The sequence below is a fragment of the Telmatherina bonti genome, assembly GCF_933228915.1.
Source record: "Telmatherina bonti genome assembly, chromosome: 7".
NCBI classification, from domain to species: domain Eukaryota; kingdom Metazoa; phylum Chordata; class Actinopteri; order Atheriniformes; family Telmatherinidae; genus Telmatherina; species Telmatherina bonti.
The window spans coordinates 38,015,712-38,040,731 of record NC_136625.1 but is presented as its reverse complement, the minus strand read 5'-3'; the positions used below and the strand labels follow the sequence as shown (position 1 = coordinate 38,040,731).

The 25,020-nt window shown below is 41.6% G+C and overlaps 1 protein-coding gene and 1 long non-coding RNA gene across 5 annotated transcripts in view; both read right to left on the bottom strand.

The window, feature by feature from the left end:
* pde4ca (phosphodiesterase 4C, cAMP-specific a) overlaps positions 1-24,564 on the bottom strand; it is a 35,349-nt gene extending 10,785 nt beyond the window's left edge. The window contains exons 1-7 of one of the 3 annotated variants that reach the window (XM_079243568.1): positions 24,026-24,564; positions 7,428-7,619; positions 6,313-6,357; positions 5,638-5,674; positions 5,087-5,160; positions 4,954-5,006; positions 4,159-4,271 (exon numbers count right to left, since the gene is read on the bottom strand). In XM_079243568.1, the coding sequence (XP_079099694.1) occupies positions 4,159-4,271; positions 4,954-5,006; positions 5,087-5,160; positions 5,638-5,674; positions 6,313-6,357; positions 7,428-7,619; positions 24,026-24,174 (663 nt within the window). In that variant the 5' untranslated portion in view covers positions 24,175-24,564. Of the gene's footprint in view, positions 1-4,158; positions 4,272-4,953; positions 5,007-5,086; positions 5,161-5,637; positions 5,675-6,312; positions 6,358-7,427; positions 7,620-23,866 lie in introns of all 3 variants that reach the window. The other 2 variants (XM_079243569.1, XM_079243570.1) reach the window with 2 other exon arrangements.
* Positions 10,281-14,703, bottom strand: LOC306758292. Of its 2 annotated transcripts, none has more exons than XR_013771375.1 (5): positions 13,192-14,703; positions 12,568-12,677; positions 11,843-11,995; positions 11,259-11,346; positions 10,281-11,099 (listed from the first exon to the last, which is right to left on the bottom strand). It is a non-coding gene; the product is annotated as an uncharacterized lncRNA (long non-coding RNA). The 2 variants fall into 2 exon arrangements; XR_013771376.1 differs by having other exon boundaries at positions 11,843-11,953.
* Positions 24,565-25,020: the final 456 nt, after the last annotated feature.

The window sequence follows — 25,020 nt, the reverse complement described above, 5'->3', positions numbered from 1 at the left end:
TCATCATCCCCACCTGCTCCGGATTTAAGCAGCATATCAGATGTCAGCATTTAGACATGCTGAAGTCCAGAAGGAGGAAGTCGCACGTTAGCAGATAAACATTTACCTGGAGTCGCACCTGAGTTCATACCATGTTGTATATTCAAAGAGTTTGATTTTGAATGTCTGACTGGAGACAGAACATGTCCTGAAGGACACGGCAGCACCTGTCCGCACCTGTGTGTGCAGGTGTGTGTTCAGATGTGTACTCAGGTGTAGGTGTAAAATCAAGTGTAGATGCAGGTTTAGATACAGGTGTGTGTAAGTGTTGATGTAGGGGTGTGTAAGTGTTGATGCAGGTGAGTGTAAGTGTGGATACAGGTGTGTGTAAGTGTTGATCTAAGGGTGTGTAAGTGTTGATGTAGGGGTGTGTAAGTGTTGATATAGGTGTGTGTAAGTGTGTGCACAGGTGTGTGTAAGGGTAGATGTAGGTGTGTGTAAGTGTGGATGCAGGTGTGTTTAAGTGTGGACCTAGGTGTGTGAACAGGTGTGTGTAGGTGTGGATGCAGGTGTGTGTAAGTGTGGACATAGGTGTGTGAACAAGTGTATGTAAGTGTGGACGTAGGTGTGTGTAAGTGTGTGTACGTGTGTGTAAGTGTGGGTGCAGGTGTGTAAGTGTGGACGTAGGTGTGTGAACAGGTGTCTGTAAGTGTGGACGTAGGTGTGTGTGAACAGGTGTGTGTAAGTGTGGACGTAGGTGTGTGTAAGTGTGTGTACAGGTGTGTGTAAGTGTGGATGCAGGTGTGTGTAAGTGTGGACGTAGGTGTGTGAACAGGTGTGTGTAAGTGTGGACGTAGGTGTGTGTACAGGTGTGTGTGTAAGTGTGGACGTAGGTGTGTGAACAGGTGTGTGTAAGTGTGGACGTAGTTGTGTGTAAGTGTGTGTACAGGTGTGTGTAAGTGTGGATGCAGGTGTGTGTAATTGTGGATGTAGGTGTGTGAACAGGTGTGTGTAAGTGTGGATGTAGGTGTGTGTACAGGTGTGTGTAAGTGTGGACGTAGGTGTGTGAACAGGTGTGTATAAGTGTGGATGCAGGTGTGTGTAAGTGTGGACGTAGGTGTGTGTACAGGTGTGTGTAAGTGTGGATGCAGTTGTGAGTAAGAGTGGACGTAGGTGTGTGTAAGTGTAGATGTAGGTGTGTGTAAGTGTGGATGCAGGTGTGTGTAAGTGTGGACATAGGTGTGTGTAAGTGTAGATGTAGGGTGTGTGTAAGTGTAGATGTAGGTTGTGTGTAAGTGTGGACGTAGGTGTGTGTACAGGTGTGTGTAAGTGTGGACATAGGTGTGTGAACAGGTGTGTGTAAGTGTGGACGTAGTTGTGTGTAAGTGTGTGTACAGGTGTGTGTAAGTGTGGATGCAGGTGTGTGTAATTGTGGATGTAGGTGTGTGAACAGGTGTGTGTAAGGGTAGATGTAGGTGTGTGTACAGGTGTGTGTAAGTGTGGACGTAGGTGTGTGTAAGTGTGGACGTAGGTGTGTGTAAGTGTGTGTACAGGTGTGTGTAAGTGTGGATGCAGTTGTGTGTAAGTGTGGACCTAGGTGTGTGTAAGTGTAGATGTAGGTGTGTGTAAGTGTGGATGCAGGTGTGTGTAAGTGTGGATGCAGGTGTGTGTAAGTGTGGACGTAGTTGTGTGTAAGTGTGTGTACAGGTGTGTGTAAGTGTGGATGCAGGTGTGTGTAAGTGTGGACCTAGTTGTGTGTAAGTGTGTGTACAGGTGTGTGTAAGTGTGGACGTAGGTGTGTAAACAGGTGTGTGTAAGTATGGATGTAGGTGTGTGTAAGTGTGGACGTAGGTGTGTGTAAGTGTGGATGAAAGTGTGTGTAAGCGTGGACGTAGGTGTAAGTGTAGATGCAAGTGTGTGTAAGTGTGGGTGCAGGTGTGTGTAAGTGTAGATGCAGGTGTGTGTAAGTGTAGATGCAGGTGTGTGTAAGTGTAGATGCAGGTGTGTGTAAGTGTGGACATAGGTGTGTGTAAGTGTGTGTACAGGTGTGTGTAAGTGTGGATGCAGGTGTGTGAACAGGTGTGTGTGTAAGTGTGGACGTAGGTGTGTGAACAGGTGTGTGTGTAAGTGTGGACGTAGGTGTGTGAACAGGTGTGTGTAAGTGTGGACGTAGGTATGTGTAAGTGTGTGTACAGGTGTGTGTAAGTGTGGACGTAGGTGTGTGTACAGGTGTGTGTAAGTGTAGATGCAGGTGTGTGTAAGTGTAAATGCTGGTGTGTGTAAGTGTGGATGCAGGTGTGTGAGCAGGTGTAAGTGTGGACTTAAGTGTGTGAACAGGTGTGTGTAAGTGTGTGTACAGGTGTGTGTAAGTGTGGACGTAGGTGTGTGTAAGTGTGGATGCAAGTGTGTGTAAGTGTGGACGTAGGTGTGTGTAAGTGTGGACCTAGGTGTGTGAACAGGTGTGTGTAAGTGTGGACATAGGTGTGTGAACAGGTGTGTGTAAGTGTGGACGTAGTTGTGTGTAAGTGTGTGTACAGGTGTGTGTAAGTGTGGATGCAGTTGTGTGTAAGTGTGGACCTAGGTGTGTGTAAGTGTGGATGTAGGTGTGTGTAAGTGTGGATGCAGGTGTGTGTAAGTGTGGATGCAGGTGTGTGTAAGTGTGGACGTAGGTGTGTGAACAGGTGTGTGTACAGGTGTGTGTAAGTGTGGACGTAGTTGTGTGTAAGTGTGTGTACAGGTGTGTGTAAGTGTGGATGCAGGTGTGTGTAAGTGTGGACCTAGTTGTGTGTAAGTGTGTGTGCAGGTGTGTGTAAGTGTGGACGTAGGTGTGTAAACAGGTGTGTGTAAGTATGGATGTAGGTGTGTGTAAGTGTGGACGTAGGTGTGTGTAAGTGTAGATGAAAGTGTGTGTAAGCGTGGACGTAGGTGTAAGTGTAGATGCAAGTGTGTGTAAGTGTGGGTGCAGGTGTGTGTAAGTGTAGATGCAGGTGTGTGTAAGTGTGGACATAGGTGTGTGTAAGTGTGTGTGTAAGTGTGGACGTAGGTGTGTGAACAGGTGTGTGTGTAAGTGTGGACGTAGGTGTGTGAACAGGTGTGTGTAAGTGTGGAAGCAGGTGTGTGAGCAGGTGTAAGTGTGGACTTAAGTGTGTGAACAGGTGTGTGTAAGTGTGTGTACAGGTGTGTGTAAGTGTGGACGTAGGTATGTGTAAGTGTGTGTACAGGTGTGTGTAAGTGTGGACGTAGGTGTGTGTACAGGTGTGTGTAAGTGTAGATGCAGGTGTGTGTAAGTGTGGACGTAGGTGTGTGTACAGGTGTGTGTAAGTGTAGATGCAGGTGTGTGTAAGTGTAAATGCTGGTGTGTGTAAGTGTGGATGCAGGTGTGTGAGCAGGTGTAAGTGTGGACTTAAGTGTGTGAACAGGTGTGTGTAAGTGTGGACGTAGGTGTGTGTAAGTGTGGATGCAAGTGTGTGTAAGTGTGGACGTAGGTGTGTGTAAGTGTAGATGCAGGTGTGTGTAAGTGTGGATGCAGGTGTGTGTAAGTGTAGATGCAGGTGTGTGTAAGTGTAGATGCAGGCGTGTGTACAGGTGGGTGTAAGTGTGGACGTAGGTTTGTGTAGGTGTGTGAACAAGTGTGTTTACAGGTGTGTGTAAGTGTAGATGCAAGTGTGTGAGCACGTGTAAGTGTGGACTTAAGTGTGTGAACAGGTGTGTGTAAGTGTGTGTACAGGTGTGTGTACAGGTGTGTGTAAGTGTGGACGTAGGTGTTTGTAAGTGTAGATGCAGGTGTGTGTAAGTGCAGATGCAGATGTGTGTAAGTGTGCACGTAGGTATGTGTAAGTGTGGATGCAGGTGTGTGTACAGGTGGGTGTAAGTGTGGACGTAGGTTTGTGTAGGTGTGTGAACAGGTGTGTTTACAGGTGTGTGTAAGTGTAGATGCAGGTGTGTGAGCAGGTGTAAGTGTGGACTTAAGTGTGTGAACAGGTGTGTGTAAGTGTGTGTACAGGTGTGTGTAAGTGTGGACGTAGGTGTGTGTAAGTGTAGATGCAGGTGTGTGTAAGTGTAGATGCAAGTGTTTGTAAGTGTGGATACAGGTGTGTGAGCAGGTGTGTGTAAGGATGGACGTAGGTGTGTGTAAGTTTGGACGTAGGTGTGTGAGCAGGTGGGCATCTGTCCAGGTACCTTATTGGAAGCCATCTCGCTGACGGAGTGTCGGGTTTTCAGCGTCTCCAGCTGCTCCAGACACCAGTCCAGCTCGTCCAGAGTCTCAATAGCGAGCTGCTGGTGCGGCTCCTCTGTCCCACAGAAACACAGAAGATGATTGTCATTCTTTAAGTCTTACAGGATGGATGTAGTAAAACCAGGTTTTATTCTTATTGTTCACAGATAACATAAATAAAAGGAACATAGACACAGAGGACGGTGTTGATGGAGAAATGCTCGAAGCGGTTGATGCTTTATGAGGACAACAGAAAGGTTTCAGGACTGAAGGAAACTAGAGATGATATTTTACCCACATTCTCTCCTCACATCTGCTTCACCTCGTCTGAATGATCATAATCATCATGATTCATCCTGGAAAAGCTGTTAGAATGATCCATAACGATGGTTTATGTTCACACCACACATACACACACACACACACACACACACACACTCCCACACATACACACACACACTCCCACACATACACACACACTCCCACACATACACACACACACACTCCCACACATACACACACACACGGGTTGAATGCAAACAGGGAGTAAAGGTGATTATTGTTTATTGATCATGGGTGGTAAAACGGCTCCTGCTTCTTTCCAAGGATTGAAGTGTTACATTGACTTCTCACCAGACTGTGTTTTAGTTTGTCATTCATTCATTCATTCGTTCATTCAGTTGTGTGTCAGCTTGAACCCATAGTCTCTGTGTCATTCAGATCCGTGTTAATTGTGGGATATTGATCACAGAGCAGACCTGCCAGACTGGTCTTGCACATGGATGGAGGGTTGCTGCCGGAGGATCGCGTCCTGTAACGAGACAACATCAGCAGTCAGTCTGAGGCATCATGTGGATGCAGCAGGATCAGAGACAGGAGTCCGGCTCCTACTTGCTGGCGGTGCGATCTTGCTGGCCGGTGATGATGGCGAAGTTACTCCGGACCGTCCTGAGACTGGCGAGAACCTAAAGACAGGAACATGGAGGTTTCTTTATCCTCATTTAACCTGAGAGCTTCTCTGCAGCAGCTGACATGCAGCCTGGACCCCCCCCCCCTGATGTTTTCATCACCACACTCCTCTATGTCACGTCTGTCGCTCCATCAGCAGCCAAACACTGACTGTGCATGCAGAGGAAGCCCACAGAGTGTCAGATGTCCAGAGATGACCCTGGAACAATCCTTATAAGCTCACATGCAAATTTTAAACAGCATGATCTGGCAGGATAGGATTCTCTTCTTCGTTCAGCGTGTAAGCTGAGCACGAGTGTGACGCACGTCCCACGCCAGAGTCAGGCAACACCGGAGGGAAGGTGGGTGCTGTCACAGAGCCAGCAGGGCGGAGGGGGCGGGGCTTCCTTTCTAAAGGGCTGTTATTCTGCCGTCTGTGGCAAACAGGTGAATATGGATGTTTAAAGCTGCCTCGCTGGAGCTGGAACACTCACCTGTGCAAACGGTGTGACTATCATGTCTTCTGAATGTCTGCAGTCAGGAGAGGAAACAGAGAAAGTTAACAGAACGTTCTCACATTTAAAATGAAACAAATAATGAATGAAATGATTCATTTACAGGTAAAAGCAGCTGTAAAACACCTTAGTCTGAGGAGAAACCTGTAGAAGCCCAGTTACAGTTATTCTCTCTACATAAAATGGAAATAAAACCTGAAGCTCATCCGTCCCAGCAGAAGCTTAAACTCAGACCTTTGATCGTCTAACGCAGCAACACATCTGTAAACAGCTGGAACACTCAGGGTTTCTACTGGGACCAAGAGATTCTGCTTTTATTTACATTTTACTCCGAACTTCTTCAGGAATGGAGGTTGGAGGAAGAGATGATGGTCGGTTATCTTCATTCATCTTTCAGTTCACACACACATCATACCATGATCACTGAGGAAAGATGGGTGAGGGTGGGTGACGCCGTTTACTGACAGCTAAATAAAAAGTGTTGTTATGTCTGCATGACATGCAAAACGAGTCAGAACTGGGTGTCTAACAGGGTCAGAGGTGTTGCTCATGTTTTCAGGAGAGGTGAGAAATAACCATGAAACTGTTAGGAGGAAAGCAGAGGGCTCAAGCAGAGTTCCTTTCAAACATTTAGCTGGCTTATGTTCTCCTCACCGAGACGACAACCAGTTGACCTCCCAGTGCTTCAAGCTCTCTTCCCTTTGAAAACAGACAGGCAAGAGTCCGTGAGGAGACCAGAGACCGCTTACATTCACAACATGAAGGTGTTTAGACAGTTTAAAACCCAAACAACCCCTCCAAGCTGCTTTCAGAAAGCAGAGACACGACCGCGTCTGAAAAACACGCTGATCCTGGCTGTGCCCAGAAATTTACTGATAAAGTCTGACTAGAGTGATCCTGCAATGTAGAGACCTCCCAGTACAGATGAACAAAACCAGTTTGTACAACATGAAGTTAGCGTGACATTCCTGACATATGTCACATATGTAAAAAAACACACGTAACATCATATTTTTGCAGCTGAAAACATGAAAAAAAAAATCAGTGAAATTCCAATAAAATTTCCCAAATAAATTTACAGTTTATAATTTTACCTTTACATCACAGCTTTTATTTCATTTCAGCTTTTTAATGTTTAATAAAAAACTATAAAACAGTTAAAAAAAAAAAACCTAAATGACCTTCAGATATGGTCAAAAATACAACATAAGTTTTTTACTTTTATTATGAACATTATTTAAATGGAAAAATCTGCAGATCCAGTTAAACGTAGAAACTTTGCTCATATTTTGTGAAGAACTGGAAACGCGGCGGTAGTTATCATCAGTCTGGTGCAGCTCCAGGTCCACCACGCAGGTTTACTAAAACTGTATAAATACATTCCCAAAAAAACAACTGAACATTAAGATGACTTTTTAATGAAATTTATTCATTCATTTTCCGAACCACTTAGTCTGACTAGCAGTTGCGGAGAAGCGGGAGTCTCTCCCAGCAGGTGAGAGGTAGGTATACCTGGACAGGTGGCCAGTCCATCACAGGGTTTAATAAAGGTTTTATTACAGCCTTTTATGGGAACCTGAGTCATGTTTTCCTTTAAAATGTTAATTTTATTGTATTTTAGTTTGAAGTTTTTCATGCTATTTTGCATCTGACATGTAAATCAGTTTCTTACCATAAACTTCTGGAATATTTATTCATTTGTAATTGATCTGATGAGTGTTTTACAGTTTTTCACAGCGTGCGATCAACACTTGGGAAGGTGAACTTACAGGTCGCTGGCGGAGGACGGGTTTCTGGAGGGACCTTTGGGTGAAAGGTCAAAGTCGGAGTCGGAGCGGTAGAGGAATGACTCCCGCCGCTGGCTGTGAGGGAAGTTGGCCTGCAGGACCAGACCAGAACCAGGACTGGCCTGGGCATCCAGGGGGCTGCGTCCCACCGATAACCCATTCTCCACATCGAAACTAGAGAGAGAGTAGAGGTTGAAGTTTGTTGCAGTCATACTGTTAAAGGAAACATGGAAAAGCAACAGCTTGAACAGAAGCATTTCCATCCTGCTTCATCCAGAAAACTGGACCAACCAGCAGAGACGGGCCACGACACGAGATGGCGGGGGAAATCATGTTCGGTCGACATCGCATGAGGACGATCATAGAGTTGGTTACAGAGGGATTATTTCTCTTATTCTGTAATATATATGGATACACCGATACCAGTATCTGTATCGATGCCGATACCAGTCTTACTGTTACTGACCTGTTGACAGTTAACCTGATTAGTCGTCGAATGCTTCTCCAGATGTTTTTCAGCTTGTATTTCTCTCTTTCCATGTTTCTGCAGATGTGTTGCTGCATCAGATTCACAATCAGTTCATATTTTCTAGACATGCACTGAAACCAGTATCGGCGTCGGCTCAATACCAAGCGTGTGTACTCGCACTTGGTATTAATAAAAGTGTACCGATACCACAACCGATACCCGATACCACAGTCCAGCCAGTGCAATGAGTTTTAAAAGAAATAAATACCTTGAATGTTAAAATGTGACATTTTTTGTTCCACTAAAAGCAGATCTTTGTTTCCAAACCACACATTTATAGTTGTATTTAGGTTAAATCAGAATAAAACTTGTAGAAATTGTTCGATCTGTAATGTTATTATATTTGTATTGGTGAGGTAACTTCAGAAAGGATGGGTCATTTATTACGACCTCATGAAATCTGACACAGTTATAACAGCAATAATAACAAGAGTCACAATAATGTTCACATTAACAGGTCTGGTATCGGCAGATATTCACGTTTCAGATATCGGTATCGGATCGGAACTCTCAAAAAGTGGATCGGAGCGTCCCTAGTCATGTATTGTGTCTTTTCTCACGGCATGGTTGATGGCACGAGTTCAGATACATGGCTGTAACTCATGATGGCCTTGAGTCCGTACTTAATTCTGAGGGGTGTTACACTCCTGTTTAAACACACCGAGGAAGTCCAGAACACTGGACTTTTTTATCTGTCTGTTTTTATAAGACGTCTGAAATAAACCTGAACATCTGGTGGATGAATGTTAACCAGAAGGCTGAAAAATGTGACAAATTAAATCCTAATCAGGACTCTGATCACAGTTTGCTGTGCGGTCGCTGACGATGTGAAAATCTAGTGACTGGAAGACCTGATCAGATGGATTTAAGATGTTTCAGCTGAAACTGCAAACAGCAGCACCATGGTGGCAGATGTCTGCTGAAGTCTCGTCTTCTGGAGATGTTCATGGCACAGGTTTCCATGACGACGTCATGGTAAAGCTCAAGGGAAACGAGTCGTTTTGCTGTTTGTTGCTTTGACCTGGATGGAAGAGGAGCCTGCAGGCTGATGGCAGCCCCCTCACCCCCCGTCCATCAGACAGGTGAAGGTTCCTCCATTCCTGATCCGTTCTGAGTCAAGAGGAGAGTCAGAAGGATCTGGACGATGCAGCCTGCATGTTTCATCATCTGCTGTCTCCAGTGATGCCGCCAGAAGCTGCTTCTATTTTTATCTCTGCATCCTGCTTCGGTCTCCGCAGAGCTAAATTTAGCTGCGACTTCACGGCGAACAGACTGAGACACGCAACGCTGCAGATAAAAATAGACTCTCCTCCTCTCTCCATCTTCTGAGCAGAACCTTCCCTCCATTCATGAATATTCACCTCCAGCCTGCTGCTAAAGTCCCACAAACCATCACACATCCTGCTGTTTGCAGACAACCCCCCTCTTCCCCCGCCTCCCTCCCTCCCTCTGGATCAATCCATTAAGAGTGTGTGAGAGATAATGATTGATTAGGTGTGTGTGTGTTTTATTCGTGAGGTCGTTGAGCTTATTTTTCCTCAGAGGTGAAAGATGAGACAGTTCTTAGAAACAAGCTGTTATTCTTTATGAAGCATTTTTCCAGCACTGTAAAATCAAACATAACGTTTTAACTTAAAAACACGAGTGAAAGGGCTGTCTTAAAATTTTACGTTAAATGAAAAAGCATGATTTGTTCTCTTGACGTCAACATATGTTATCCTGAATAAAAATCCAATGTTGTATTAACATCTTTGTTAGTTAGACTGATTTATAATTAAAAGTTGACATAACTTTTGTTGTTTGTTATTTGAACTTAAAATTTTAAATGGTCTTAAATATATTTTAAGTTGACTAAACTTTGTTTTTTGGCTATTTTGACTTACATTTTTTAATTGAGAGAACTGATCAGCATGTTCATTCAAATCTGGAAATTAATTTAGACTCAATTAAAATGATTAGTTTGTTTAGAACAAATTTATAAATTAAGTGAACTAAAACATTACTTAAAAATGTGATATTCTATGTCAGGACAATATATGTGGCCTATTGGAATTACTGCCATCATACAAACCACATTCTGACTATTTTAAAACAAATTCCTGTCATTTTAAAATTTAAGTTTTAAATATTCAATTTAACTGTAAATTTAACTTTTTAAAATTTGAACATTTTTTATCAATATAAGTACAACAAATACACATTTATCAACAAGCTAGTTTTTTTATTTAACAATAATGCAACCTGTACAACTTTCTTGAAGCAGTCTTTAGTCACAGGTTTTACTTTTTCTAAACTTAAACCCCATTTTATCAAGAACACAGCTTAGCAGTGTGCAGTTTTGCAACATCTATCACTTTCAAAAAAGCATTTTCAAATACCTAAGTACCTGTTTCAAGAACTGGTGACACTGGATTGCACAATATGATTCAAACACAAATCCGCATGGAAATGAAAATACAGTGTTGTGATAAAAACAATGCCTAAATTAAAATTGAGAAAAAAGGAAAAATATAGGATTTACAAGAAGTCATTCAGACCATCAAATCTCGTGCCAATTTTATCCTTGTCACATATTGTTTTGGCTTTAAATCTTGACTTCTGTCTCTTTGTACTTTTTATCAACTAATACAGTTTTTTTTCCTATACAGAGACATTTTCAGATGGAATTTAGTTTGAATGAATAAAACAGAACTGGAAAGATGCAAATACTGTGCCAAGGTCGTACTTAAACTGAACAATGTTGAAGAAGATAACATTAAGAAATGTTTTCCGGATATAGACTTTTACTCAAGTGATGCGGAAAATGATGTGAGGAAAAGCTACACAGTTTTTCGCAGGAGTCTGTTTCTCAGACCATGCACAAGAGAGGAACACCGTCCTCCACCGATGTTCATCAGGACTTTCTGGATCCCTTCAAATGTATACCTGAGCTCCTTTGGATAGTTTATATTGATTGCAAAGAGCAGACCCATCAGCTGAGCAATGGCATGCGCGATGTCCTTCACATCAGGCAGGACCACTTGCTCCTCAAGAACTACTGAAGTGGCGATGCCGTCTTCCCCATCTTTCACCATCACAACACCAACTTTCATCCCTTGAATGAACATGGCTTCCTCATCAGTGGCCTGGACAAGATATAGAGTAAAATACACAAAATGATCATTTGCCAAATTTGAAGAATTAATTCTACAAACATGATCTTGAACACATTTTGTTCTACAACATATAAATTATTTTGACAAATCTGTTCACAGTTCATTTTATTACACACAAACTAAGTTTACCTGGAATGTTTAACACGCTGGAAGCATCTTCCTTGAGAAAGTGAGACAGGCCCAGCAGAACTACAGCCCTCTTCCTCTGCACGGAGGACTGCTTAGATACAATAATTAAAAAAATACACTTTAAATTGTGTTTTTAAATGACAAAATCTTGATACTCCATTGTATACAGCTGCTTTCAGTATACAATGGATTTGTTGAACATCTTTATTTGAAGTTTACAGACCAAAATACAGTCGTCTCCCAGAATGCTAAACTTTCTTGTCATCTCTTAAAGTTAATCAACAGTTCTAATTTTCTGAAGGTTCTTTAGTTTTTCTTTGTAATTTGGCAATAATTTTTTTAATTCTTCATTCTATTATTAAAGGATATTTTTTGTTTGAGTTGCTTAACCATGAACTATCAATCAGTGGGATATAAGAAACTCCAAAGTGGAAGATATTAGTTTGTATTGTATAAAAACATAAAAGGTTCTTGTATATTTAATAATTGCAGTGTGTAACAGAAGTGCAAAAAAATACAGATATCTCCAATAGAAAACTTAGTCATTAAAATACACAAACCTGTATCAACATTTCATTACTTACATTATCAAGACATTTCATCAGTCTGCTTAGTTTAGCCAACTTCCCACTCTTGGCCTTGTACGGCTCAATGAACCTTGGTGAATACTGATCCAGTCCACAGAAGGAGGAGTTCTACAGGTCAACAGACGTAAGACAAGCAAACTCTGCTTCAATCTGTAGATATTGAAAGAAGTTGAGCCAAAAATATCCAAATTAGTTCTTGGAAATGTGTGTAATAATTTTTGAGTAATGACTACAGTACAAGCTGGAGTCAAAAAGTCGAACAGGTAGGTGAAGTGGTGACCATTTTTTTTTAAACGTAACTTGTGATTTACCCAGTACTCTTCTTTTTTTTTTTTTTTTTTTTTTGCCACCTGCTTATTCAAAGAGGCTGTGGTGACTATCTAATTCAAGTCTTGCACATACATTAATCTATATATCATCTTCAGTCAAAATAATGCACAGCAGTATGATGGAACTGTGTTAAAAAATGAAAACAAAACAAAAACATAATTCCTCTACCTGATGGACTTTGGGGCAATATTATTCAAAAATCTTATCTAGGGTAAACTTAAAAGAAAAAAATAAATAAATAAAAAATAAAGTTGATATTTTTGGAGTAAGGTCATAGTGCTATTTTGGAGTTATTTATAGATGTTAGTAACATCCAACTGCTGAGAGATGACTAAACCTCAATGGTAACTTATAGTAATTTATTGTTAACTTGTGTGAGGAAAAAATATTACCTCAATACATGAGAAACCACCAGCTGACTTTGCAGAGTGTAGGTTCAGCAACAACTGACCAGGATCTCTCTTGCAGACTTTGTAACACCTAAGGTGCTCCAAAAACCAGGCTGCGAAAGATTCAAGAACAAAGAATATCTTACTGCAAACAAGCAACACATAGACAATTGTTTAAAAAAAAAAAAAAAAAAAAAAATCAGTCTACTTCTGTTTCCAACTGACACAAGCATTCCCTGAGTGTATCTTGTCCCATGTATGTATACAGTTGTTGCCAGAGATGCACTGTTCCAAAGTCCACATTTCTTTTCAATCACTAGCTTCACAGAGAAGTCCAGAATATCCAAAGAAATATCTGATACACCTTTTAGCTCTACATTTGCTTTAAACAGGCTAGGCATGTCCAAGTAGTAAGCCAACATAGGAACCTTCAGAATAGAATATTAAAATGGAGAAAACTCAGTTATCAACATACAGTGCTGAATTAGTAATTTGTTGTTTGAGTATCTGCACTTTTCATTCACGAAACTTGCATGCAAGTCCTAATAATCTAATACTATCAGAATCGAACCGGATCTCTAAAAAAAATATATACACACATATGTATACATATATGCATTACATTACCTGCAAAAAATGTTGGGAGCCACTTTTAGACAATGGGCAGCAGCTGTGGTGAATCTGTGGTTTAAACAATGGGGAGAAATATCTTAATACACTGATAATTTTTTATTTCTTGCTTACTTCTGTTCCTTCATTTAAATGGAACATAAGCCTAATTGGCTTCACAAACATACCAATGTATAAATGTGACAAAGTATAGCAGGCAACTTTATTATATGCCAAAGTAAAGCTAAATGTGGTTCTTAATCTGTAATAATAAAATGTACATAATAATGCAACTTTAATATCCCACTGTAAACGAACAGCCTCTCTAACAAATAAATAAATAAATATGTGTCCATCTCGTAGACCAGAGGTGTCCAGCTCCGGTCCTCGAGAGCCAGAATCCTGCAGGTTTTCTATGTATCCCTGCTCATACACACCTGATTCAAATTAATTAGTAGTAGAGCTTAATCAGTTGTGCACGTCATTGGCTGTTTGATCAATTTAGTGGAAGCTAGATGTGTTGGAACAGGAATACATGGGAAACCTGCAGGACAGCGGCCCTCGAGGACCGACTTTGGACACCCCTGTCGTAGACTAACATCTGTAGGCAAGTGCACTGACATCAATCCAGGTGCTTCCTGGACTCCCTTAGACCTTTCAGACCGCACTCGGCGAATAAATAATCTTATACTATTAGACAGACACTGTCCCACGGTCAATGTAGCTTTGGAGCTCAGCTAGTTTAGCATTTAAATGAAGTTTTTGCCATGTATAATCAAACCCCTTGTAAAAAGACCTCCACCATACCAAACTTTTGCGCTATTCCTCCGCCTACTCAACCACCTGCAAAACAACCGAGTTAGCAACTTCTTACATTTATGCATAAAATATTTATAGTTCATTTAAAACTAAACATATACTTGTAAAGACTTAGAATTTTTAATCTAATTTCGTCATTTCTCAATCACTGATTAAGCTAATAATGTTAAACTACTTTAAAAAAAAAAAAAACAATATGAAGGAAAACCAAAAGAAACTTACCAAATAAGTAATAACTCCTCTTCAAACTGGTCCCGTTTCGCTTTTATTTCGTTGAAACACTCGTAACTCCAAACAAAATGTAAAAATGCCTTTTCACAGCGAGTGAAAATACGTTACACCGACGTGAGACTAACGGCTCCAAAAGCTTCTTCTTCTGTTCATAATTGGGGCCTGGTAGAGCTGATATTGCTACGCCCACCGCCACCTAGTGGACATACGTTTTTATGCTCTTAAGTCTATTTGACTTATATTTCTGAATTAGCTGGACACAAATTTTTAGTTAAACTCTTTTTGTGTAGTTAGGATGTGTTTGACTGAGTATTTTAATTTATTACAACAACATTACTTGAAGCTTGTTAAATTGACAAAAAATAACTTCAAACAACAAAAATGTCTAAATGCAATTTACAGTGTGCAGCATGAAAAGAGCCGATCAATCTGACTGATTGATCTGTGCAATAGTTCATATTAATATTAACATTAGTTTTTATTGTAAAGATGAACAAAAGTTTCAATAAAAACTGCAATAAACTGACATGAAAATTTATCATCTAATTTATTTAATTTAATTTTTTTTGTTTTTATAAATGAATGCTGTTATGTTATTCTGTACTTATTAGCTGAATTACAAGAAATAATTTTTATTTGAAGTTATTTAAAGTATAAAATATTACTTGACAGAATTTACGTTTAAATTCCTTTGTCTGGAAAAAAAAAAAAAGCCTGATTTGTTTAGTTTTCAGTGATAAATGATGTAAAAGTGGAATCTCGACTTTATTATTGCTACAGGACCTTAAATAAATGATTTATGTAACATATTCAGATGAATTTTACGTGAAGTTAGAGGTCAGTATTCAGACTAGGAAACTAGGTTTCTGTTCAGATGGTTGAACATTAGAAATAACTTCCCATCACTGTCCCATCCATCCTCTTCTTTTCTCCCCACCAGAACGGCCAAAACTAAAACAAAATGTTTTGTTTTAATAATCCTGAATAGCCGCTGAGTCCCTCTGGACTCTGGTGAAGCTGCAGGTATGGTCGGGTAGGAAGTCTGCAGGAACCAGCGGAGAGACGTGATGGACGTCTGTCCTCACTGTCCCAGAGTTCAGATTCTGAACACTGAAACCTGCAGGATGGTCGGATCAGTGACTGCAAACAGAATCGTCCCAGTTTTCCTCAGGTTGGCTTTGAAGGCTCCACGTTCTACGTCTGTCATCCCTTTCATTTGTTATATCTGTTATATCCGTTTTTTAAAAAAATCTGTTTCATTTGTTTATTTATTTAATCGGTTTCTTCTGTTTAATGTTTTGTCCATTTCATCCATTTTATGTGTTTTATTTGTTTAATCCGTTTCATGTTTCAACAGTTTCACCAAAATTCAGTCTTAATTTCTCCCAGTCCAGTAGTCAGTCTACGGTCTCTCCTGATAACAGGCTGTTTCTGTGGTGTCTGTCCACGCCCACACCACTATCCACGCTCACTAATCTGTCCAAACCCACTCCACTGTCCACGCCCACTCCACTGTCCACGCCCACTCCACTGTCCACGCCCACTAATATGTCCACGCCCACTAATATGTCCACGCCCACTAATATGTCCAAACCCACTCCACTGCCCACGCCCACTAATCTGCCCACGCCCACTACACTGTCCACACAATCAATTTTCCATGCCCATCCCATTGGTCACGCCCACTCCACTATCCACGCCTACTCCATTATCCACACCCACTTCACTATCCATGCCCACTTTACTATCCACGCCCACTGCCTGATCCACGTGAGGTCACACAGGGGAAGATCTCCGACTCACTCGTTGACACTGAAACGTGGAGAAAGTGAGCGAGGAGCCTCACAGGACATGGAAACACGGTGACTGTCAGAAAACGTGGTATGAGACCTTTAAAGGGTTAATGCGTCTGTCTCAGCGGGGTGTAAGACCCCGTCTCTGCTTACAGACCCTCCAGACCTGATGTCTGAAGTTCTCAGGTACCCTAAAGCAACATGTCGGCAGCCAGACGTGACCAGAACCTCAAACCTGACAAAGTCATTTATATCTGCCTTGTATGCCGACACACACACACACCTGAAACACACGCTTAAACAACACACACACATACACACACACACCTCAGCTGGATTGTTGTTACTGTGAAGCTCAGGAATGTGAGCTAAACATGAGTGTGTTATTTAAGCATGTCTGAGGTGTGTGTATACGTGTCTTATTTAAGCGTGTCCAAAGTGTGTGTGTGGTATTTCAGCGTGTAAGAAGCGTGATTGATGGCGGCCTGTCCCTGCTCCTGACACCCGACACCCTCCCTGCGTCACGGCCACGTCGGTTTCATCTGGGCAGCATTAAGATCCCGAAACTACCGGCCGAGTGAAGAAGAGGAGCACCAGCTGTCATCCATCACGGACAAGCCGACCTGCGGATCGGTTCAGACGTTTCTCCCGGAGAGGTTTGAAGCAAAGCAGCACCAGTAACACCAGCATAAACAGCTGCTTCAGAAACCAGTTCAGGGTTGATGCGGGGGACACAACCGTAACGTCACCACAGATTTCATTCATACAGTTATATTCAGATAAATAATCAGCATCGTTCTACGTGAAATTGCTTCCCAACATCGTAAATGTTCAACATGAAAACAGGTTTTTATGATGTGAAGATGTCCATGCAACACTTTCTTCCTCGTGTCAGATTAACCTCTGAATGTGGCATGATCTCCACGACAGAAGCTGATTTAGCCACGCGTGTAGCTTCATCCTCCTCATCATCTCCATGTGGAGAAAATCCAAGTAAAACAGATTTTTACCAACATTCATCTGTCTATCGGTCACTTTACATAAAAACTCCTGGAAGGATCTTCATGATGTGTTTCTGAGAATTGGTCCTGATCTAACTTAGACTCCATTAGATGTTGGGAGTGATCCGGATCAGTATCTGGATGCAGGAATGTTGTGAAGAATTCTTCCTCATTGTGACATAAAACCATTTTCACTATGTCTGCATAAAACTCCACAATACATGGTGAGAAAATCCTGGAGAAGTTCCCAACAGGTTTTCCATGATATTAAAGATAAATGTGGATCTCAGCAACATCCTGGATACTACCATCCAGAACAGGAACATTCTGGTTACTACCATCCAGAACAGGAACATTCTGGATACTACCATCCAGAACAGGAACAACAATCTGGATACTACCATCCAGAACAGGAACATTCTGGTTATTATCCATCCAGAACAGGGACAACATTCTAGATACTACCATCCAGAACAGGAACATTCTGGTTACTACCATCCAGAACAGGAACATTCTGGTTATTATCCATCCAGAACAGGGACAACATTCTAGATACTACCATCCAGAACAGGAACATTCTGGTTACTACCATCCAGAACGGGAACAACATTCTGGATGATCTGCAGGACTGTGCAGATGCAGATCTGGTCCTGCCTCTCTTCTCCCACAAAGCTGGACCAGATAAAAGTCTAGTTCCTAGACCGATGGTCTGCAGAGTCGGATGACATGAGGATGGAGGGATTCAGACACCTGATCCCGGTATGTTGGAGAAAGGATTCATCTGGACATCCAGGACCAGACACGGATTTTCCTAATGCAGAAGTTTGCGAGCCATGACCCCAAAGATAAGCTCCATCGTTGTTCACAGCCCCCACCACCTCTGCGACTGCGTTGTTGATGTATGACACAGCAGAAGTTCCCTCCTCTGTAAGCTGCAAAACTGTCTGGATCTTCAGAAATAAGCAGGGTAAAGTGGTTTTAGTGGATCCGGTTTGCCGCTGTGACAAACTACCTCCATGCTCCGATCCAGCTTATCTTATGGAGATGATGCCAGATTGTGATTTTATTGACATGTTAACCATGTTTGTTGTGTGTGTGGTAAGAAATTAAGGTTCTGATTTCATAGATTTATCTGCATAAATGGTTTAATTTTAACAGCTCTGATATACATCCAGTGTGGGCTGTAGGGTCTACGGGCTTCAGAGTTCAATGCAATGACATGGCCGTACCACAGCGCTCCAGTTCCCTGTTGCCTAGCAACCGAAGATGTGACAGCTGTCCGAAGTTTTAAAAACAAAGTCCTTCTGATTCTTCCTGGATTTCAACCAGTTCCTCATGATTAATCATGATTTCTCCAGACCCAATCACATGTCTGCAGCCGTCATTTCACAACCGTGTCTGTCATAAATCTGGCTGAAGGGTTTCTGATGTTTTTATCTACAGTTTTCATGTCATTTTGTTATATTGTGGTTAACAATTAACATTACATTAATTAATGTATCCTGCAGAGAAATCTCCTAAAAGCCTAAATGAGGTGAAGAATGTTACACCTTCATATCTGCATCAGAGGCTGCAGATTGGGGTCGAATTAGAGCCTCTTCAGGGTGGGACTGATCGTATTTAAAGCTCTGACATCAAGCCTGTGGAGCTCTCATTGCTTTTCAAGCATGTGGTGTCATCATGCCAAGATCTTACCCTTCTCACAGAGACAGAAAAAAAGGACAGGATGCCTGGTGAGACTGGAGAGGGATTTAAAAAGGTCTGCAAGTTAAAAAAATTAAACCGTGAGATTCACATTTTAAACAGCTGCTGCAAAGAAGAAGCATAACAAGCGAATCTATGAAGAAGAGGAGGAACTCGATGGTGATGTTTGATAAAAGCAGAAGAAGACTGTAAAAATGGAACGTCAGGGGTCTTGTGTCTGCAGCCAGTGGACAGTCATGTCTACTGGCATCTCAACACAAACTGCAGAACAGGATTTCATGTCCTGCAAGAATAAAACAAATATATTAATCTATATAATTAATATAGTTCTTCATCTTCACAATCAATCTACAAGTCTGTTTTTTCCTCTTATAAACGGAGGAACATCTGGACAGAATGTCCCTGAACGTAGGAGAAAGTTGATGTGGATTCATCTCCATCTCCACTCAGATCAACCAGCATCCACATTGCAGCATTCATGTTCAGAGTTCATGTCAGCTCGTCCAGGTTTCCCATCATGTCCATGTTCAACGTGGTGCTCATTCCTGGAATTCCAGCAGAATCCAGGTGTTGGATAAACCAGGCAGAGCAGCAGCTTTCCGCCTCCAACATCAGGATAAATGAGACAGGTAATGTTCCTCCAGGAAGAAACAGGAAAAACTTCCGCTTTCTGAGAAATTCTCCTCCTAAGGACAACATGCAACCAACGCAAACTGTCAGCTGCGTTAATTCAGAAGCATTTTCTCCCAAACATACAAACAACACCAACTTTATGGATGGATTTTCCATCTCATCCCTGGTAATCCTGCACGTCGCCTCCCACGGCGCAGCCTCTGCAGACAGCAGTTACTGGCTCAACGGGACTCTGCAGGCGCTTAAAGGCTGGTAGAAAGTAATCCCGGTGATTTACCAGCATCATTTATTTAAGTCTGACATCCCAGGTTTCACTCCTGTTCCTTGTTGTGGAAATAAGAGAAGTCTGAAGGGTTAGATACTTAAACGAAGCTTAAAGCAGCAAATCGACAAAGACAGCACAGAAATACTGAAATTCCTGACCCTCTGAGCTTTCAGAATATGAGCCTGTACGTAGACGGAGAGACTTTAACCTCTTATTTTATGGAATATTCTGTATTAATTTAGTATGTAATGTAGTAAATTCACATATCATCAATTAAACATTTTATTCCGGATATACTTGAACGAAGCTGGACGTCCAGCCTCGACTCCACCTCTCTGACCTCTCCAACACTATTAAACCTCTACACTATAAAAAACACTAAGATTTTTTTCCATAATAAAACTGTCAACAAATGGAAAACCAGAATGTTTAACATGAGATCTTTTGTTTTAATTGTTTTTGTTAAATCTTTCATTAAAGATGTTAGTGTATGATTCATAGTGAGAATATGAGTCTCACTTTCACATCTTTACTTTTTAACGTCTTTGAGGTAAAATGACGTTTCACATGGTTTACGTTTGGTTTACAGTTTGTGAACCAAAACTGTAAATATTTCCGAGGTGACTTCTTGATGTTTTATGTCTGCGCACAACAAACGATGAAGTGGGCAAGATGGCAAAAACAAACACGTTCCACATCCAGAGAGGACGGTGTTGTCATGATTCTGCAAAAGGAAAGAAAGAAAGAAGCACTGGGTTGGTCCTGGTCTAGAGGAGAGAGGATGACTCGTTTAGTCCAGGACCTGAAGCTGGACCTCGGTACCTTCAGGACGAACTTTAGGACGTCTGTGGGACAATCTGGGAATCTGCTTCAGCTGCTAGCATGAAGAAGCAGAGAAAAGTAAGACAATGAGACACTCAGCCATGGTTGCCATGGTGATGCAAAGTCTGTATGAAGCAGCGACGATGTGACACTTGCAAAGCTCGCTGCTGGTGACGCTGTCAACACGCCTTCTCTGATTGGTCCATTGTGCATCTGTCGGATGGAAATATCAGGATCACCCACTTCAGTTTGCAAAAAGTAAAACTTAAAAAATCTTCAGAAGGAATTTCGTCATTGATGAACGTTCACGTTGAGATGACATCGATCTGATTAAAAATGTAGCCGTACGAATTATTCAGATGAGATATGAAGAGTAGGTGTGTAAAAACCTGAACGCCAATGCCATATGCTTAAATATATTTACAGTAAAACAGAAACTTATTGATTTAAATTCAAATTCAGCATTCAACTATTTTTAATTACATTTTTGTGAAATTATGACCAGTTTAAAAAAAAAAAATCCTTTTTATGTGAATTTTGTTTAAAAACAGAAACTATGTTTTTTAAGGTTTTAAGGTTTTCATGTCATTTTACATCAGACACATTAAATTTGCAGTCTTTTGCTAAATTTTACTGGTATTTTACAGTTTTTATAAAACACAGGAAACGCTGTCATGTTTGATTTTTTACAGTGTAAAACCCAGACGATTCCAACAATCTGAGATGCTTTTAAATCCACCTCTCTTTTCTCCGGCTCGCCGGGTCTGATGGCTTATAAAACTCCGTCTGCAGAAAAACCACATAAATCTACTGTGAGATCACAAGAAGCTCCTACTTTATCTGCCTCTCAGATGAAATCCTGCCGACAGCTGCTCTTCTGCACAACCGGCTGCTTTTCCTTTTGCCTGTTTCTGTTACTGGAACCATTTATTCCTTCATCTGCAGGGTTTCAGTTCTTCAAACTGCTTGTAACACCAGAACAGTTCAGATTAAAACAAACAAATAGATGCAGTCCCTGCTTGGGAATTTTTCTGCCATCTTTCAGGCAAAGCAGAGAAAAAGTTTTCATCATGTATGAAGAAGAAAAGATGGATTTCAGACGTGTAAAGACATGAATGACTGGCTAATAACACGCTGCTGTCTCTGCAGATAACTGGACTTCAAAGCAAACATGGAAGACATGCGACATACTGTTTGGTGTCTTTCACGCCTCGTGCACGTTTATTTTTCCAGCTTATTGGTCTGAAAGGCAACACTTATGCACGTGCATGTTGTCTGCAAAATAAAGGCTGCACAGGATACATGTATGGATTTACTTCTCACCAAGCTGTGAAGCAGCAGACAAGTGTCTCCTGTGTAAATACGTCCTGTCATTAGATTCTGATCAGTCAGGATTCATCTGGGATGTTGTTCAGACCCCAGAACCCAGAATCATGAAATAAAATCTACTTCACAGCTTTTCAGACTTGCAGGGGGTGAAATAGTCCAGCATGTCCAGTAAGATCATGTAAAAAACAGCAGGTTTAACACCCCAGAACGCCCTGCAGCCTCTCTGAGGAGCATCCTGAGAACCAGGAGCAGGACTGGATCTGCAGGACTGGATCTGCAGGACTGGATCTGAGAGTCCTCCTGAAGTCAGCCTGAAACTTCAGCTCTGCAGGTTTAAGCTGCACATCAGGGTTTAAATCTGCAAGTTAAACAAAGCACTGAAGTGTCTTTTAATCGGCTGAAAACGATGCTTCACCTGTTTGTGTGAATTATAAAGTTTTAACTTTACTAAAATGCAAACATGAATGTTCTCGATTGTTTATGTGTCGAAATGCTGCAGAGTGGAGCGGGACAGTCACTTCATTACCGCCAGATGGACGTTAACCTTCACGAACAACACTGAATTATTTCATTAATAAACCACAACAATTATAATGTGCCTCAAGTACAATAAAAAATTATCATGATGTATAATAAATAATAAAATGCTTCATTATTGTACACATGTATCATTGGTTTTTTTTTTTTATATGTAAATGTACTTTTATTATTGCTGCAATAGTATAGAAATATATTATAATAAACATAAATAATATCTAAAAATTATTAAAAATGAATGCTTCGCGGTTTATACATATAATATAAATCCCATACATATAAGTTACTTTATACCGTGGTAAGAAAGAATTCTAATACCAGCTGGCTGCATTATTTTTGTATTTACACGTTTCGGCGAGTTAAATCAGTGTAACATCACTCTGTTACGGGCGTTACCATAGCAACACGTTAACCATCTGATTCAGATCAGCTGCTTTTAACAGGTGAATGAGACGAACGTGCTGCAGCTTTACAGCGGTTGTTTAGCATAAAACAAACATCGAGGCCAACATGAAATAGTTCCTATACTTTAACATATTTAGCAAGTTTTGTAAAACAATAAATAAATAAAATACGTGTTATAAAATGGTTACTGTGTGGGACCATGGTATGAGCAGATTAAACAATTCAGATCCGTTCATTAGATGGTTATAATGAACTTCCTGGTGGAACACCACCCCTCCTCTGCACGTCAGGTGTTCTAGATTCTGCATTGTGCATTAAAACCATGTAATGGACAGCATGCTGGCTAACAGCTAGCTGCCTGTTTGTATGACTGTGTCTTGTTTCTCAACAAGCATGATGCCAGCTAACGTCCCACTTTCTAAACCAGTTCAGCTCCTGTGTGTCCAGGTCAGACATGTCTACAGTAATGAGCTTGTTGGTGCTCAACACCTGCATGATGATCCAGAATCCTGGTTTCCAAACCTCCGTCTGACGTAACTTCAGCTAGCAGATCCAGCTTCCAGCACGTTTACAACGAGACGCTCAGTTTCACAGGAACTAGAAGCTACACGTCGCCAGAGGTTTCTTCATGTCTGCTGGCCGGATGGGAATCAAACCTCCGGCTGTGGGAAGCTCCCCAAACAAAGTACGTTTCAAACATTTGTCATAATGAATTATTTGTAAAGATAAAGAAAAATAACAAAGTAAATCATTATATCTTCATTATGATGTCATATTAAAACTATTTGTTTTCATCCCTGTAAAGAAACTGAGGTTTAGTTTATGAATATTTAGTTAGATTAATTTGTAATATCTCAGAAAAACCACCAGTGAGCAGAAAAAACATTTATATATATAATAATTATAATTAATTATAATGAATATGATGTAATCTTAGAGTCCAGATGATGCTGGATGTTCTGAGCGTCAGATGAAATATTTATCAGCTGATTGTTGTGTTTTAATAACAACAGAATAATCATGAGTTTCCTGAAGGGAAGGATAGAAGCAGCAGACAGAGGATGACCTTTGACCTTGCTATGCTGCTGTGCTTGTGTGGAAAGAGACATCAGATAAGAGATGAAGAGGAGAAGGAGTGATGTGGAGTAAATTACCGCCTGCGTTTCTGTGTGATGTCTATGGGTCTGTTGACAGCGCACGGCGAGCCCCATATGTTCCCACTCCTCACTGTGATACTCCGCTCCACGGAGTAAAAAAAACCCCAGCTGGTCGGCACACTCATCTTTATCCTACTGTCTTTGAGTCGTCCTCACCCTCCTCTTCTGGCCAGCTTGGCTGATCTCCCTCGCTTGGTTCTCCTCAGCTGGTTGCTCCTCTCATCCCTGTTAAGTCCAGTCCGCCTCCTCGTCTGTCTGGCTCTGTCGGGCTGTCTGCTGCGCCACGGCTCTCCGGGACTTCTCATTACCTCTGCCAGGGCTGGACACCTGCTGCCAGACCTGCAGCTCCAAGCAGAGCCAAGGTGTCCTGAGCACTCCTCAGGCTGAGCAGCTGAGGAGAAAGCTCCTTCTCAGTCAGCAGAGCTCCATTAATCCGTCCCCACGTACATATCTGGTCTCGGCTCCGGGTCTAAATGTAGAGCAACCTCTTCCCCCTCTCCCTTTCTGACTGTCTGCTCTCTCTTCTTATGTTTCACTCCTGCGATCGCCTGCGGTAGCTGCACCTTTAATCACAGAGCAAACACAGACCTTTTCTTTCTCTGGACAAACTTGCTCTCCTGCTTGTCATCTAATGCGCGTCCTCTCAGTGTGCATGCATGTTCTTTCAGCCTGTGTGTGTGAAGGCATGTAACCCAGCACGTGTGTGTCACACACACAAAGGGGACCTGGTTTCAGTGTGAGGTCAGAGCTGAGAAAGGGGGCGGGATCAGGGCCAGCTGGGTTCCTGCCTCCCTCAGATGGTTAAGCCACATTAACCCTTTAAATCCTGCTCAACACACTCACATTCAGTTAGACTGTCTTCTGCTGTACGGAGCTACAAAACGGACAAATTTCTCACAACTCACATACAGTTAGACTGTCTTCTGCTGTACGGAGCTACAAAACGGACAAATTTCTCACAACTCACATACAGTTAGACTGTCTTCTGCTGTACGGAGCTATGAAACAGACAAATTTCTCACAACTCACATACAGTTAGACCACATATGTCAAAGTCAAGGCCCGCGGGCCGAATCCGGCCCACGAATGAATTATCTATGGCCCCCGGGATGATATTTGATTAGTATTAGAACCGGCCCGCAGGCTGTAGC